The 15040-nt window shown below is 39.9% G+C and overlaps 1 protein-coding gene across 3 annotated transcripts in view; it reads right to left on the bottom strand.

Moving 5' to 3' along the window:
- The window catches only part of LOC131252844 (pumilio homolog 2-like), a 33207-nt gene extending 19543 nt beyond the window's left edge, over positions 1 to 13664 (bottom strand). The window contains exons 1-7 of one of the 3 annotated variants that reach the window (XM_058253593.1): positions 13370 to 13664; positions 12177 to 12799; positions 8738 to 10269; positions 8509 to 8650; positions 8303 to 8410; positions 3325 to 3537; positions 3116 to 3226 (exon numbers count right to left, since the gene is read on the bottom strand). In XM_058253593.1, the coding sequence (XP_058109576.1) occupies positions 3116 to 3226; positions 3325 to 3537; positions 8303 to 8410; positions 8509 to 8650; positions 8738 to 10269; positions 12177 to 12758 (2688 nt within the window). In that variant the 5' untranslated portion in view covers positions 12759 to 12799; positions 13370 to 13664. Of the gene's footprint in view, positions 1 to 3115; positions 3227 to 3324; positions 3538 to 8302; positions 8411 to 8508; positions 8651 to 8737; positions 10270 to 12176 lie in introns of all 3 variants that reach the window. The other 2 variants (XM_058253592.1, XM_058253591.1) reach the window with 2 other exon arrangements.
- Between the last annotated feature and the right edge of the window lie 1376 nt (positions 13665 to 15040).

The following is a 15040-nucleotide window of genomic DNA, read 5'->3' as shown; positions in this document are numbered from 1 at the left end:
ACAAGCCTCTCCATAGTAACTGTGAGCAATCCAGGGTACAAACCCGCCTCGTGAGCCGGGCATGATGGAATAGGACATTATGCTCGAGCTGTCGGCATACGCTGGGGTGACCAGCCTCCCTGTAGTGACCGCGAGTAATTCAGCTTACAATCCGCCTTCGTATGTGTTATCTGGGAGTGACAAACCCAAAAGGATCAAGGATTGTGGGCCGCCTAGGCCCCACAATCGGGATAAGGCATTGACTCCGTTAAGGTGTCCCAGTTTCCCAAAACTGCTGGATGAATGAACATAACTAAATATGTGGCTAACATATTTACATCGCATCATATTAGTTAGGTTGGCGACTCGGCAGTCGAGGTCACATTAAGGAAGTGTTGGGCATTGTGAACGTAAGATGGTGTCGCTCGAGGGAGTGTTGGATGGCAAGGGCATGCATCATATCATAATACCATGCATATGCATTAATAAGAGTAATTAGAAACTTGTGCTTGAATGCTTTTCACTAACTTCGTCTATGGAATTGATGATGTGTAACTTATTGCTAATGGAACCCACTAAGTTGATCACTCACTCCCACTCTAGGACGGTGTTTTAAAACAACAACCAGAACCTGTCTTAAATGCAGGGATTACGGAGCTTGACGCGCTTGATGGAGCGAGCGTGGACGAGAAGGAGTTGTCATATTTTTAGATCTTTGGTGGATCCCCGTAGACCACCTTAGGATTAGCGATGGGACGTAGGGCAGGGATTTGTTCATTTTTGGATTATATATTTTGTGGGACACAGTCCCTTACGTTTATTTACATTATCTCTTTTGTTGGATATAGATTTCATATTAGTTGCACATGAGCTCATTATATTGGTCTTGATTTATGTAGCATGGTCCACTACACTTCCCCATTGCTTATGAAATAATCAAGCTATGCATACCTAAAGGAACCCATAATGCATAAGTGGCACTCGAGAATTCGGGAGCCGAGTATTTACTCAGTCCACGAAATTCGGAGCGTTACAATAATGGTGTGGATTGAATATTTATTTGGTTAGATTTAATTTAATTATGATCTAATAATGATTTTTCATTTAGTTTGTATGTGGATGTTTATTTGATTTAAATGGATGTATGTGATGTGATGTGATGTGATGGAAAGTAAGCAAAACAGATCATGTTCTCAAAATTCAAGTCTTAAGTAGCCCTAGTCGGGTACTTGAATTGCGGGGCATGCACGACAGAAGTATACAACTAGAACTAACAGAGACCTTCAAATAATCTTTTAAAGTAGGAGATAAAAGATAAACATGACAAGAAGAATTTCAATAGATCTTGTTTTCATTAATGCCTATTGGAACTTGGAAGCACCCAACAAGTAAGCTCACTATGCCAACCTCAAAGATCAACGAAATCATTCATTTTTTGAATTGAACATGCACCTTCCTTAACAAGATAATGTGTTTGTTAACCAAGGTATTCTAAAACAGTTAAGTAACAGCCATTGTGGCCATTACATTATAGTAATGATGGTAACCGTTACACATTATGAGGTTGTAACAGCCGTTATGGAAAAAAATGGCCTGTAATGGCCCCTTTTTCAGCAAAAAAAAAGAAGAAGAAGAAGAAAGAAAGAAAGAAAGAAAGAAAAAGCCGCAAGGCCGTTACAACCTATATCGTGACAGTAATGGCGGTGGCCGTTACAGCCACCATTACCATTATGGAATACCTTGCTGCTAACAAATTTTAAGCAATAAAGGTCGCTCCAAATAAGAACAACAGTGGCATGTCTTCTCAAATCTTCACCAAAATCTAAACAATGGATTGAATGTGTAACATTGAGCAACACATAAAAGTTGTTGCATAGCTTCATTTAAGTAATGGGTATGAACATGATGTGTTCAACTCATTGGCACTTGAACAATCTTCACCGAATGAAAGGCCACGAGCCCCTTGAAATGGGAGGAAGAAAAGGAAAAGAAATTATATTTTTTAAAAGAAAAAAAAAAAGACAGTGAAGAGGTGATGATGGAGGGTAGGGCTGTCAACGGGCCAGGCCTGGGGTTGGCCTCAGCCCGGATTTTGAACTGTTTTGGGCCCGGCCGTCGGGCTGGCCCTATTTAAAATTCTGATTTTAGCAGGCCCGAGCCCGGCCCATTGACACCCCTAATGGAGGGAAGGTAGCAAAACTAAGGTTGAAGAAACCATAGCTCTCATACCATATCATTGGAGGAGCACAAGAAGGGAATTTGGAGAAAATTAAAAGTTAGGAAGCTAGTGACCTCCCTATAACTTATTTTATTCAGAAAATGGTAGAGTGTCCAGAATATATATATATATATATATATATATATATATATATATATTGATGTGAATAGGACCATCAGAGTTTGCTAGAAACATTATATAACAAAATGGTTTTAAGGCCAGTTTCTTATTGAAAAGTCTTCAGACAAGCAGGGAGACGCACATAGAAAGTCCTTAATATGGGGAGCAACTCAGTTATATAGGACCTTTGAGCAAGCTTACCTCTAATGCCCTAGCAGCATAATGCATTGGTTTCTGCACAGTTTAAACTCCCATAGATGTCCCATAAACTAATGATTTCTATTTAGCTGATTGAATAACACATCTGAAAGTGCTTATGAATTGTTATGCTTAAAACCTTCACTCCTTGTAACTTCCACAGGAAAATGTTAGGACGATGTGACTGTCACTTGTTGGTCTAAATTCAATCATTCAACACAAAGGATGCATAAAATAAGTATATTATTATCAAACAAAAACTGCAAAATGATGATCATGGATGCCTGCTGGAAGTTACACTTTCATAGATCAGTTAATCAATGAGCTGAATGTGGAAGTGGCAAATAAAATATTGAATTAGACCAGTCAAGGAAGGGCTGTGGAAATGGAACTCATCAAAGTAAACAGACAAAAGAATAAGTAAGATGATTCCATATGGAATTGTGAAGTGCATGAACAATGTACTTCTGATGCATTCAATTCATGAGTGAGGAAAGACACAGTGCACCGTCTTCTTAAGGAAATAAATATGAAAATCATATCACTTATGTAGCTGTAGGCGAGAAGCAGATCTATTAAATTTCAAATAAGATCACAAACCTGAACAACATAGTTACCATACTGGTCCTGTGCCAACATGCAAACACTTTGCAGAATCTCATCCATCATGATACGTTGAGTTTTTGGATCATCGCAGTGCTCCAATACTCTCTGTGACATGAAACTCAATCAGTTGAAGTTTTCAAATCATTTCTTTAATTAAATCCTTAAAGCTTCAAATAAAGAAAAAGAAAAGGACAACACAGAACCTGTATGACACGGCAGCCATATGGATGTGTGGATAATGTCACAACTTGATCATAGAATGATGAGACTATAAAGTGAATTGCATCCTGAGGGATGCATTCAATACACTTTTGGATAACATGGTTCCCATTTTGATCACGTACACATCTCATGACATGACCATCAAGCTCTGCAACCATTTTAGTCTGCTGGTCCAAATCAACAACTTCTATTGCCTGCAGCAAACAGTTCACACACAGACTGTAACTACACCAAAAAACTTAATTACCTTCTTGTGGTTCATAACTCCACACAGGATTACAGAGGAAAGTAGAAGAAAGCAATCTTGCTGTATACTTCAAAGGATTGGAGTAAAGGATTTAAATAAATAAAGAAACTATTTTTTAGTGACCAGTTATTGTAAATGTCTAGGACAGAAATTATTAGATTGCATGTATGATGTATGTAAATTAGATTGTATCCATGTAAATTGGTTCTAATTCGATACAATCTAATACAAATGGTAACACCAGTTACGAAGGCAACAAGAAAGGATAATTCCTTGTCCTACAAAGCAACTCAGGGCCTACTTTTTTCTTTTCCAAATACCAAGCTGCCATTAAATATCGAATTAGAGTTACACAAAACATGAAACAACGCAGCATCAGATTCGAATGCAGGAGCAGGAATCGTCTGTTTCAAAATGCTTTCAAGTATTTATATTTTTTTATTTTTTTTTTAAAAAAAAAAAAAGAAAGAAAGAAAGAAAGAAAGAAAGAAGAAGAAGAAGAAGTAAAAAGTAGAAGTGCACCTCCAAAGCATGACTCGAAGCGGGACCTGCACCTAGGAAGACTTGTGCAACTAAGCATCCAATTGTGACCACTAACCAACCCAAGGGAAATCCATGCACCAGTGTAGAATGATCGATTGTTTCAATTCTATCTGTTTCTAGGCCCCATTTAAATTGTTTTTGGAAAAAGAAAATTCTCACGTGCAACCGCAGCTTAGATTTTTTCAGAAGAGCACTGCATAGAAGTGAACTGACAATATTCTTCAAATACATGCCACCATTACAAACAACTGGTTCCAAACAGCAATGTAATGGATAGTCCTCTTTGTGTTTCTTAATAATTTTGCCTATAAAAAGAAAGAGGCCGCATAAAGACCATGGTTGGACTAGTCAGCCTCACGGTCCAACTGGTTATCTATTTGGTCAATTGGATTCCTGGACCCCACAGTACTAACAGATGCCAATCCAGGGACAAATTTTTTAATCTGATAGTACATGGGGTCCACCCTTGGACCTCTTAGTGCAGACGTGCTTGATGTATGACCTGGATGCATCATATACTCAGCCTTTTTAGAATGTGTATTATTTTAATCACCCAAAACTTCAGAATTTCTCATATCTGGGATTTTCTTTGCGCCCCTAATATGCCAAAAGGCTGCATACTCGTGCTTTTATGATTATTAGAATCATTTGGCAGCTTGTATTTGGCATGAATTGGAATCCAAATCACAATTACCATGGAATCCATGTGAATTGGAATCCTCGATTGTGTTTGGCACTATGTAAATGGAATTTGGTGGAATAAAAAATGTGTTTGGTAAATGAAGTGAAACCACGTGATTTTTGAAACATTCATCAGATGGATTTTATGAATTCTTGCACATGGCCCGCTGTATGTTTATGTGAAATCCACCACGATCACTAGCTGTGTTACCCCATTTTAAACATAGGACCCAAAAATCAGTCTGGTTCGTCATTCAAGTGGACCACACGATTGGAAACAGTATACGAAGCAAAGCTCACCCTCCAAACTGTTTCCTTTCATGTGGCCCACCTGAATCACAAATGAGCCTGATTTTTAGTCCCATGACCTAAATTTCAGCTTGGCATCTAACGGTTGGAGTGTATTTCATATAATCATCACAGTGGGCCCTGAAAAAAAGCAAGGGTTTGTGCCCCTCTCCATACTGTTTCCCTTTGTATGGCCCACCTGAATATGGACCAGGCTGATTTTTAGGCCCTAAAGCTAAACTAGGGTGACACACCCGTGAGCGGGGTGGATTTGACTTAAACATCTTGGTGGGGCCCACTAATTCTTGAAGTGGATTTTGAGCTATTTTCATTCAGAAGCTTACTGGCGTCAACCATGTGCACAACTAAAAAATTCTCACACGTGGCCCATCGTGATGCTTACGTGAAATTCGCCCTAATCACCAAGTGTCACCCCATTTTAGCCGCAAGGCCCAAAAATCAGCCCGGTATGTGATACAAGTGGACCACACGGTTGCAAACAATATACAGAGCAACGCTCACCCTCCAAATTCTTTCCCTTCATGCGGCCCACCTGAATCACGGATGAGCTTTTTTTTGTCTCGAGGCCTAAAATTTAGCTTGCCATCTAATGGTTGGAGTAGGTTTCATATAATCATCATAATTAGCCCTGTATAAAAAATAAAAATAAAAAATCAAGGGTGAGCATCCCTCTCCCAACTGTTTACCTACGTATGGCCCACTTGAATCACAGACCAAGTTTTTTTTTTTTTTTTTTTTTTTTTTGGGGGGACATACATGGTGATCAGGGTGGATTTCACTTACACATTACGATGGGGCCCACCAATTCTTAAAGTGGATTTTAAGGTGAATTTCATGACTGACGTCACCACATGGAATCCATGGTAATAGCTAATCAATGTTGAATTCACGCCTCCACCCAGTGACTTCAAAATGGCTGAATTGGTGGTAATGGAATCCATTTACAATCGTCATACAAGCTACCAAATGCAAAAACTTTTTGCGATTCACACCAATTACCACCAAATCCACGCTGCCAAATGACCCCTTAAGGTAATGGATAATGGTCTATTTGGATGCACAAAAGTTGTCTCGGATAGGCTATCCAAGATAGCCTGTGTCGGATAATGTCCTCCATATGGTTGTCAAACACCATTGGTAGGAAATGATCATGTGGCAAAGGTGTCTATTGCAGATTGATGGGGGCAGACGTGGCACATGTGGTGCTGGAAGATTGGTGTAGGACATGTGGAACATGTGGGATGCTTTTGAAGATGGACAATGGCAAATGTGCATGTGCACATTGAGACATTGGCACGTGGGGTAAAGCCCATGCCTTGGTAGATAAAGTGTGTTTCAACATTGAAGTTGGGATCCCAAAAAAAAAAAAATATCGACAAATGTGACACAAGTGGTGCTTGAAGGTAGAGAGTGTGGCACATGTAGGGTGGTGGAAAGTTTATGGTGGCATGTGATGCATGTATACAACACACACACCAAGGTATACCACTACTATAAAGAACAACCATCCAAATTATTTATACCACCTTTGTTGAAGGATAGGCCATCCTCACTTTTCAGATAGGTTATCCTCGTTTCTATCAGCAACCATGAAATTATGATTTATGGTTGTTGACAAACTAAGGATAGAGCTCACAATGGCTAGTTGTGCCACCTAAGCCATGCACGGCATAACTTTTGTTGCATGCAAACAGGCCCTAAGTACCCACTAATACACAAAGATCTACACAACTTCTTTAGCCAAAGCATCCTTCCAAGAATTAGCCTCTGTTGCAAAGGGAGAAAATTCTTTTTTTTTAAAATAAATAAATAAACAAAAATAAAAATAAAAAAATCAACCTCTTTGAATTGTGTGGTGTGTGCAAAGTTCTTTCTTTTCCATTCTTCTTTCTCATCCATCCTACATCAAAAAGACCGCAACTCCATACAATTATGTACAGGATAGAATTTTAGGCCTCTAACATCAACTGGTGGTTTAATTTGTGATTTTTATGAAAACAATCTAAAGCCATATACCTGTATACAAGAGCCATATAGAACTGATCCATGAAGGGAAGGGAAAAAAAAAAAAAAGAGTTGTATGGCTAACGTATAAAGAGATTTGGTTGAGATCAGAGTTTGTAGTGGTGTAATATGTCCAAAAAGATTAACTATTTTTTAATGAATATTAACCAGTAACCAGTTGCACTTTTTTTCTTTTTTCTTTTTTTTGAGGGGGGTAAATAGTATGCATGGTTGCTGAAAACATTGTTTTAAATAGCTTATGCTACGTTGCGTAGCTTAACCTTCATGTTACATAACTCATAAAAATAGCTTAAATTGCATGTGGCCTATGCTAGACACTAATAAGCATACGCTACACACTATGTAGTTGTAGGCTTGTAGCCTACACTAAAATATTAAACTAATTAATGCTTTCAATGATTTGTTACGCTTTTCTATTTTCAATAGAAATTATTCAACGATTTTAGGAAAAGAATATAAGTAATAGTAGTAACTCAGCTCCATTGCTATTTCATTATCTTTATACTCAATCTTTGCCCTATCCTTCCTATTATTTTAGGTTGTGTTTGGTTGCTCCAAGTATCATGAATTTCATAAAATTTCATTATCAATCAATTTAATTTAGTGCAAAACATAATGAAATTTCATTATATTTGGTGCAACAAAGCACAATCTTAATTAAAAATCTAGAAGTGGCGTGTAGCCTTACACTACACAGTGCATAGCACACAGCTCACACATCAGAGAAGTGAACACTACACTACAAGCTATTTACAATTTAGAACGCTGATATTTACTCCATCCACTCTTCTTCTTCTTCTTTTTATCCTTATTATTTTATTTTTTTTTGAAAGATCACTGATTTGTATTAAAAGAGAGAGGACAAAACATAAGGAGCGGGTTCGCAGATAAAGCGAACCGCCTAAGCACCAATAAAAAGAAAATTACAACCCTTGAGTTTATCTACATTAGAAGCCAATTCTTTTTATCGTTATTGCTGATATGGGATCGGATGGAGCTCTACTGTGACTTCTGGAGTTGGAATTAATCAAAAGAAAGGGTGAGTATTTAATATTCGTCTTCTCGTTTGATTCTCATCTCTACAGTTGCATCAGTGTGTTACAGTTTTGTTGACTAAAAATAATATGCTAGTTGAATCACAAAGAATGAAGTACCTTCTGGATCACTCGACAACCATACATTTGAAGGCTAAGTGTCAATACATGCCCTGTAAGCTGGTTGGCCAACTCCCGCCTCTGGGTTGCAGTTCCATGCTCAAAAAACTGAAGACGAGCAAATAATTAGCCGCATGTTATGCAGGGAAAAATAAAAGGGGGGAGGGGGGGGAGAGAAATCATTCTCCAAAGGTAATGTATGATACCTTTTGGATCACATAATTTCCAAATACATCAGTCATCAAAGAAAGTGCTTGAGGAATAATTTCTTCAAAAACCATGTTTTTCTCTTCCGTAGTGGCCGTTTCAAGCTTTTGCTGAATGAACCGGCTCCCATACTGGTCAGCGCTGCTCACGAAGATGTTGAAACAATTATATACTCAGATGATTGGGTAAAAATAAGATAGAAAGAGAACAATTACAAGTTGTATGTACCTGAACTCAACAACGTGACCAGCAATCTCTGAAAGTTCAAAACTTTTTGTCTTACTGCTTTTAAATTCCTCCAAGAGTGAGGATGCGAAACTATCATCCAGGTTACTGCCAACATCAGAATGCCATGACCCCATAACTCCTCCAGCTAGGTTTCTCATGCTGGAGGGAAAACGTATATTTCGATCATTGTGCCTCATAGGACTGCCAGGCCCAACAGGAGATGTAGGAAGAACAGGACTCGCCAATGGACTTCCCGGATATGACATGCCAAGACCAAATGTAGGATTTCCATAGTAACCATGATTCAAACTGGTTTTGCCTAGAAAAGGCATGCCATACTGTGATTTCTGTGGTGAAAGCAATGCCCCAAGATATGCCTTCTGAAGTCCAAGTAAATCCACATATGAATTGCCCATGTAGTTCCTATCCATGGAAGGATCATTAAAGCTAGCTGCAACCTGTGCAGCATATTCAGCTGTCCTCAGGTACTGAATGTACAATGGATCCATGAGAGGCGCCTGAAGACCAGTTGCAGCAGTGTGATTACTCATTCTATTGAGATTTTGCATTTCTGCCGCTCCAGTGGGTAAACCTCCCAATGCTCTTGAGTCCATACCCGGGGCCGCCATTGCAGATGCAGCAGCATTTTCAAACAATGGAGGCAAATTACCTGTCCCAATATGACCAGTCATCATGGGTGACAGTGCTGGATTGATGGAATAGCCACCCAAACCATAGCCTGAAAATGCTGGACTATCTGGATTCTGATAATGAGCAGGTGAACCTCCCGGACTAGTAATAGTAGGTGATGTGGGTACTTTCAAATATGAGTTAGCAGAAGAGACAATGGGCTTGTGCAGTTCAGCTGGACCATCAACCATCAAAGAAGAATTGCTTTGGTCGATTAAAGCTCCATTGCTTTTACTCACATCAGGATATGATGGTTTAACAGACTGAGGAACAGAAGGCAGATGAAAATGCCCAGATTCAGATTTTTTCGAGTACAGGTGTTGCTTAGCATGATTCTGACCACCTGGTAGATCGAAAAGGTAATTCTGGTGATTGTCGATTTCCTGTTGAATCTGTGACTGAAGATGATTTTCCTCATCTACCATGCCATTTGCTGACAGGCTCATACCTGACAAAGCACCAACCAGATCCACAGATTCACTGATGCTTGATGGGCTATTGAATGAGCTTGGACCATTGATACTTTTCCTTTCTGTAGCACCAAACCTCCCACCCACAGGTAGAAGGCGAGGACTAGGAGCCCTTGCTATAAGCTGAGGGTCAGGAGTGGTGCTTCTTGACAGAGATTGACCCAAGGCAGATGCGTATGTGTGAGAAGCTGATGGTCCAATACTTTGGACCCCAGCCGTGCTTTGAACATTTGCACCAGAGGGCATCTCATGATGTAAATGATTTAGCTGCGCTTCAGCAGGACCCAATTTTTCAATGCCATCATCAAAGGCGTTACGACTTGCTGGACGAGATGGATGACCAGAGATGGGAGTTGATCGACCCAGATCCTCCTGCAGTTAAAACTAGTCATATTTCAGTGAAACAACTCTACAACCAACAGTCTGCAAAATGCAACTAAACAGAGTATATTTTGTATAAAACAAAAGGAACCCTGAACTGTTAGTGAACACATGAAGATGGACAAGACAAAAGCAAATATGTGAAAAAAATTCTAAATCAGCCCTCTTAATGGGAAGAAAGTACAAGATACCAGATTCCCGAGATTGTTATCTTTATCAAAAGACCAAGATACAGTGGATTGCATGCCTTCAAATTGATAAAACTAGTATGAAAAAATGGGAAGATGAGAAAATCTATATCTTTTTTTAGGGAGAGGGAGAGGGATGAAATCACAACCATCAGAATTTTTTTTTATTTTTTTATTTTTGTGTGTGTGGGGGGGGTGGGGGGGATCAAATTCCTGAGATTTCCTTGTATCTTATAAAATAGAGCAGATACAATGGACCTCAAATTTCGTGCCTTCAAATAGATAACACTAGTAATATGGGAAGTTGTGCAGAAATCTTCATCCTCATTCACTCATGATTTGGTTTAACAATATTCTCGATCATTTCAAATATGAGCTTCCTGATTGCATCTTGGATAATTCATAATCAAAAGTACCCAAAAAGAATCCAATTGAAGGAATGGCATGGATCAGAATCGAGCAAAATGACAATATCCTCCATAAAAGTTCTCTAAAATCCTTGCAAAGCATCGACAGTCTTCTATTCATCAAGAATGTTGATCCCTTGTCATTGTTATCTGGCAATCAGTTTCCCAAAAAGGTCTCCTAGGCCCCACTCACCTTGTCACCTTTTTCTAGATATCAATGATTTGTGAGAGACATGTGGAGATGGGAATTGGGATTCTAGTGCTGAGGATCGACAGAAGGTAAGGGGAAGCAGCTGCCGCCACCAAATGGTGTAAAACAATACTTAACAAAGATGAAGAGGAAATAACAAAAGAAGAGCATGTAGAGAAGCCGAAGGTAATGGACAGAATGGAAATTTAGACAGGTCAATAGGTGAAAACGAGGTCAACATGGAAAGAGAAGATCTGATGGCATGGCGATCAGTGGTAGATGGACTATCATGGATGCCCAAGACCAAAGAGGTAGGAGCTAAAACAAAAGGGAAGGTGAAACCAACTACATGGCATTTGTGCATACATGAGTATCTAGATACATATCCTGAGATGGAAAAACCCAAAGCTGGAGCTCTCTGAATCCAAGACAGATATTCCAGCAGAGTAGTCCTACCACTGTAACATGTATACTGCACAAATCACTCCACTCCTTCCAAGCATCACTCCACTTAATTCTTTTCAAGGATGTGCTTAATGCACGTTGTAAGTATCAAATCATCAATATAAAACTGAAAGAACGTAATAAAGATAGAAAGAAAGACGTACATTTCTACATGCCAACAGAAACAAACATGGACTGGTAACAAATTGATGTGTTTAGTGTTAAGTATTAAATCATCAATATAAAACTGAAAGAACAGCATATATAAAACTGAAGAACAGCATACATTCCCACATACCAACAGAAATAAACATAGATGAATAACAGATTCATTTGAGCTCTAATGAATTACTTCAGTTAGTAGTACAGGGTGTACTCTACTTTTCTTTCTTTCTTTCTTTCTTTCTTTTTCTTTTTTTTTTTGGAAGGTAAAGTGTCCTCCTCTACTGGAAAACGAACAGGAGCAAAAGACATCCACAGACAAAAGAAATAGATTTCCTACTATTCTTACAAGATTTTCTAAAGGTATAGTGAAAAATGGAATTTAGAGGACCGGACCAGTGCATTCTCCATTCACATGGAAACAAATCAGTAAAATGAATATACGAGCACCAAGAAAAACAAAACAGAGAGAAATCATGAAAGGGAATATGCAAGGGGAAAAATCACCTGAAAGATATCAGCAAGGCTCTTCTGCCTGCCCCCCAGACCCAACCCTGACAACCCAATCAACCCGTCACCTCCTCTCTCCAACCACTCCGACGACGCTTGTGAATTCCTCGACTCCGGATCACACTCCTTAAAACCCGGCTGCAATGAGAACAGCGATCTACTCCCCCCTTCATCCACCCGGTTCACCTTCCTCCTGTCTCCAATACCTCCCAAACCCGAACCACCCGCCTGCAACCTCTGCGCAAACCTCATATCTTCCTTCGACAACACAGGCGGTGGCAGCCGAGGGTTCATATTCACATTCGCATAGTAATATGACAAATATGCTGGATCAGATCGCAATTCCTCCTCCGATAGGTCACCACCGCCGTGGCCAAAGAGGCCTCCAACAGCAGATAAGGATCCTTCGACAGTCGGTGGGGCAGAACCACTTCGATAAAGATTCAGCTCCCGCTCCTGATCGCTCGCTTCTTGGCGCCGCTGGAGCAACAAACCAATCTCCTTCCCCAAATCCTCACCATATGATCCCTCGCTGCTTCCAAGCATCGACAGCATCTTCACAGGACTCTCAGTGACCATTCCAAAGCCCAAAGAGAAGTAAACAGTACCCGCTTCAGCTGCTACGAAGCAATTCCTTTGACTCAGCTACTGAAATTAGTTTCCTTCGCCAAATAAATTTTTTTTAAGAGGAAGAAGAAGAAAGAAAGAAAAAATCCAATATTTTGCCGTTCCGGCTGCCGTTTAGATCTTTTAACAGCAGAAGCCCTAGAGAACGAGTAAAGTCATTTGCTGAGCTGAAAAAATCCGATCTTTAGCTATTCCAGCTGCGATTCAGATCGTTTTCAAAACCCTAAAATTCAGAAAGCCTGAAAAAGCAGGAAAACATCAGCTCAAACTTTCAAAACGCGTTTTTTTCGCCTTTTCTCCTGAAATGCTTGTTATGAGCAGAAGGAAATCGATCTTTCCGCATTTGTTCTGCGATTCAGATCGTTTCAAAACCTTAATTTTCAGAAAGTTCCGAAAAGAAAACTAGAAACAAGCTCCAGCTTTCAAAACGCGCTTTCTTCCATTTTTCTACTGAAATACGATTCCTGAGCTGGAAAAATCTGATCCTTTTGCATTTGAGCTGGGATTCGGATCGTTTTCATATCAAAAACCGAAAATCGGAAGCTCAGGACGGGATTTTTTACCGATTAAGCTGAAACGAGTTTCACGCAAGAGATTTTCCTCGGCAGAGCTAGTATACGTTTAGAGAGGAAAAGATCGAAGAGAAATGAGACGATTTTTTCCGCCGATCGGCGATTTTTTCTGCCATTTTAGAGTAAGAGCCGCTGCTGCTTTGGGTTGGGCGACAGTGAGAGTGAGACAGAAGAAAACGGAAGTGAGAACAGGGATGATATGCAGAAGAGAAGGAGAGATCTGGACCGCCTGTTGATAAAATAAACGGACAAGATTAATTTAAGGGAAGATTCTGTTATTGCAAGAAGCTGTTAGGGTTTTATTTTGTAATTAAAAGACGATTAAAGAAGATAGATTCTATAATCTTTATCGTCAAAGAGACGGTGATTCGACATGCACAATCCACAAACGCCCAACACAAACGCATTACACGTGCCAACCTTGCACATGTGTGAAAGATCCAGTACATTCATAGGGTGGTCCCTTTGTCCTATTTTAAAACAGAGCCGGCACTGTCAGATAAAGGAAAAGATTCAATCAAATGCGAACATTTGGTTAACATTTTCCTCCTAGCCGTTCATTTAGTGTGTGGTCCACCATATAAATGAGTCAACTGGATTTTGGGATAAGGACATCCACTATAGATTTTGACCCCTGACCGTCTCAGATAAAGCACATACGTGCCACATTGGCAGGAATGGTGCTTTTTTTTTGGTGGTACTGGAGATAAGGCATCTAGAAAGATAAGTAGATATGGCCCACTTGGATTAGATCTAAACCGTTCATCGGCACCTCCAAGATGGGTCTGTGGCTCGGTGCTAAACTGACCGGATGATCTTAACCATTAATCTGTAGATCATTCATCGAGTGGGTCCCACTATGGAGGGTCCACCATCAACACTAAAATTCGATTGTACACACCTAAAGAGAAACAGTAAAAGAGCAAAAGTGCGCTGATTTCGCACCTTCTGCACCTTTCCAGCTCTTATTCCGTCCAATTTCGGAATGATAGATGAGCGGTCCAGATCTCGCGCTATAGACGGGAGCGGATTGGAGCGGCCCTGGCCTCGCCCAAGACGGTGGGACCCTTACCGTGGGGCTCACCTTGATGTATTTATTATATATCCACGCCGTCCATCTGTTTTGCTAGATCATTTTAAATCATGATGCAAAAAATAAAACAGATCCAAATCTCAGGTGGACAATACCATAGGAAACAGTGGTAAATGACCATTAAAAACTTCTTGTGGGAAAAAAAAGTTTTTGATCGAGCTGATATTTATTTATTTCCTTCATACGGATTTATTTTCCCTTATCAACGGGTTGGATGGAAAATATACATTAATGTGGGCCCTAGGAATTTTTTAATGATGGTGCCTTTAATCACTACTGTTTCCTATATAGTATGGTCCACCTTCGAATTAGATCTGTTTCCTTTTTTGCAAAATGACCTAAAATGATCTGCAAAAACGGATGGACGGCGTGGATATAGAATATATACATGAAGGCGGACCCCACGGTAAGGGCCGCACCGTCTTGGGTATGGCCGGGGCCGCAACTAATCCGCTCCCAAGCGGTGGAAGACTAACGTTGAGATAATGAGGCTTTGCCCGTGTTTTAACATGCTATTTCGGTTGACACGTCAGCAAATCAGGAGGACTCCTGTGAAGAGACGCATTGCC

The sequence above is a fragment of the Magnolia sinica genome, chromosome 8, assembly GCF_029962835.1.
Source record: "Magnolia sinica isolate HGM2019 chromosome 8, MsV1, whole genome shotgun sequence".
NCBI lineage: Eukaryota > Viridiplantae > Streptophyta > Magnoliopsida > Magnoliales > Magnoliaceae > Magnolia > Magnolia sinica.
This window is presented reverse-complemented; position numbering and strand designations above follow the sequence as displayed.